Source organism: Limanda limanda, chromosome 14 (genome assembly GCF_963576545.1).
Source record: "Limanda limanda chromosome 14, fLimLim1.1, whole genome shotgun sequence".
NCBI lineage: Eukaryota > Metazoa > Chordata > Actinopteri > Pleuronectiformes > Pleuronectidae > Limanda > Limanda limanda.
Window position 1 is genome coordinate 6,857,906 of NC_083649.1, and position 2,947 is coordinate 6,860,852.

At 40.1% G+C, this 2,947-nt stretch overlaps 1 protein-coding gene across 1 annotated transcript in view; it reads right to left on the bottom strand.

The window, feature by feature from the left end:
• Positions 1–2,187, bottom strand: part of cfap298 (cilia and flagella associated protein 298) — a 4,004-nt gene extending 1,817 nt beyond the window's left edge. The window contains exons 1-4 of the mRNA XM_061086077.1: positions 2,001–2,187; positions 1,571–1,724; positions 784–951; positions 487–554 (exon numbers count right to left, since the gene is read on the bottom strand). Coding sequence (XP_060942060.1) covers positions 487–554; positions 784–951; positions 1,571–1,709 — 375 coding nt within the window. The 5' untranslated portion in view covers positions 1,710–1,724; positions 2,001–2,187. The remainder of the gene's footprint in view (positions 1–486; positions 555–783; positions 952–1,570; positions 1,725–2,000) is intronic.
• Between the last annotated feature and the right edge of the window lie 760 nt (positions 2,188–2,947).

Here is a 2,947-nt window from a genome sequence, read left to right on the forward strand (position 1 = left end):
TGCAGTGGCAAGAAGATGGTAATAGTACTGATGATATGATGGTAATGTTATTGTTAGACAGTATATAAAAATAGTACAGTATATATAGTATATAATATAACATAATATATATTTATATATGATAGTAATTATACCAATATAATAGCAGTATATAGTAATAATGGCAGCAACAGTATATATAATAATAATAGTAATATAATAATAATAATTATAACATGTACACATGTATAAATATGTGTATATACTTATATATACAAAGAATATACAGAGAGTATGATATAATATATGATATATAGTAGAGGTATAAATATAAGTATTTGACTATACAATAGATAATATAATATACTATGACTGTAAGAATATGTAGACAGAGTGTGCAAAAGACAATATTATTGTATAAAATGATATATAAAGATAAAGATGCACAAATCTTACACTAAAATAACTAGTTGATAATTAAGATTTAGGGTTAAATCTCGTACTCACTTTGGAGATTAGAGCCTTTGCCTCGTCCATTGTTTTCATCAACACCTCTTTCATTCTATCATTAGGAGCTGTAGAGGGCAAAGACATGAGAGGTGAGAGGACAACAACCACTTTTCTCTTCCTTCCTGCCTGCATAGAAATAAAAAAAAAAGTCCATACACTATTTCATGTCAATTTACTTCACAAAACCATCTACAGCAGTTTATCCACATGAAATCTCCAAAATAAAAGACCCTTGAAGCATCTCCTTTGGCTCCAGGCCCTCGTCACAGCTTCGATCACGAGTCAGACCCTCACCGTGTCCGTTCCTTCTCCCGATCTCATCGGTCCTTAGTACTGCTCCTCCGCTGGGAACGCACTTCTCCTCCCACTCGTCCCTCAGGTTCAGATCCACGATCTGCTCGGCGGTCAGCCCCTGCATGTTGGGCGGCAGCGTGACGCCGTGGTCTGCAAGCTCCGGGATCTCTGAGGGAACCAAACAAGAACAGACATGTTCGTTTTGCATTTTAAACATTGATACACCTTTGTGTTTTCATCGGATACAGTGTTTATAAATATTTTGTTCATGTGCCCTGTTACAATGGAAACAGTTCCGGTGTCGCAATGTGCAGTGCGTTTCTGTATTTGCAAGTGTTTTCTTGATTTGCAGTGTGTTGATTTCTCTCGTCCATCGTAGGTAAAACTGTAGAGTGAGTGAAGCCTCCTGTAGCTTCAGGTGTGTGTGTTCAATGGACTGCTTGAGGGTTAAGACTTGGTTTAAGGGTTAGAGTTAGAGTTAGGTTTATGCATTTAGTCTGGATTGTTAAGGTTATGGTAAGGGGCTAGGGGATGTATTGTGTGTGTGTCTGTGTGTGTGTGTGTGTGTGTATTCTATAGTAATGAGGGCCACTTTTGGTTCAATACCATCACTGTGAGGACATTTTGGCTGGTCCTCAAAAATTCTGTTTGAGGATTAAGACTTGGTTTAAGGGTTAAAATTAGGTTTAGGTAAGGGTTACGCATTTAGTCTGGATGGTTAAGGTTAGGGTAAGGGACCAGGGGATGTAGTGTGTCTGTGTGTCTGTGTGTTGTGTGTAGCTCTCACCTGTACATATCCGCTCCACCTTCAGTCTCCTGTTGTAGATGGCATTGATCTGCCGGATGGCCTCTTCCAGCTGAACGTCCACTGAGCAGCTGAAGAGGAACTGACTCTCGTCTCCTCGCTTCACATGCAGCTGCACCATGTTTCCTTTGATCTCCTGAGGAAACAAACCATACAAACCTCAAAGCTTCTTCCTGAAATCACCAGAGAGCACAGGACGGCTCCTCTGAATTCTGAATGGAAGTTGCATTGTGTAACCATGGCAACACACTGCACTGTTGACGCTTCTAGAAAGAGCTGCATCTTCAGCTCTTTAGCTCTTCAAAATAAGAGTCACTGAATAAAATAGCTTACGTGAGTGTTTACGTTAACTAGCTTTGTTTTTTTAAATGATCATTTGCTCTGTTGTGATTAAAAAATGGTAAAAACAAACCTGTGCGATGTGAAGACAACGCGGAGCTTCACTGTTCAAACCGGACTAGTCTTCCGGTATGGGTACTTCCGGTGTCAACTGAGACTGGTCAGTGCAGCTGCCTAAGTTGCCTTTGATGTCACACTATTTAAATCCAGCTGCCTTTGATGCCACAATGTTCGGAGACATGTATGCAAGCTACTCCTGTGACGGGTCTTCTTCTAGTTGTCTTTGTACAGCTCGTTAACATCAGTCCCCGCAGCACTACTGCCCCCTAAGGGTGGATGGTGGTATAGCATCTCCTCATCTAAAACTGATGCGAGGGTGACACCTGCAATAATAAAAAAAAAAAATACATCAAAAATAATCCAGTGATGAAGTGAAGTATGAAAAGTGTATTTTTATATTTAACTGTGGTCAACAGGGTGAAACTTAGTGTGAGGGAATAACTACTGTTCGATCCTAAATCAGATATAATGTCTGCAGCTTGCACCAGTTGCGTGCACCAGCTTAACTGCTGTGTTGGTTTATAGGATTAAGTTGGTGAAAATAATATGAAATTTATATCAAATAAAATATAATGTTGATGTTTATGAGGCTGTTTATATTGAGACATATTGATCAGATGTAGAATTTCATTACGAGCACAAGCTTTTCCTTATAAGTATAAAGTAAACCCCCAAAACGTGTTTGATGGAATTCTAACGGATCCTCTGGACGACCTGCTGTTCACACTTTGTGTTTGGTCACCGTGACAACAGCCTGGTGCACAGCTCCATGAAGAGATGATGGTCTCACTCTGCTGCAGAGGAAGTGGACCTCAGATCTTCAACATCTGCTGGACAGATGTTAGAGCAGCGTGTTCATGAACATGGCTTCAGTCACATGTTACACTGACACACGTGTGTTGAGGGTCATAACAAAGTCACATGATGACCTCTCTACACAGTGACACTTGAGCCTGTCAG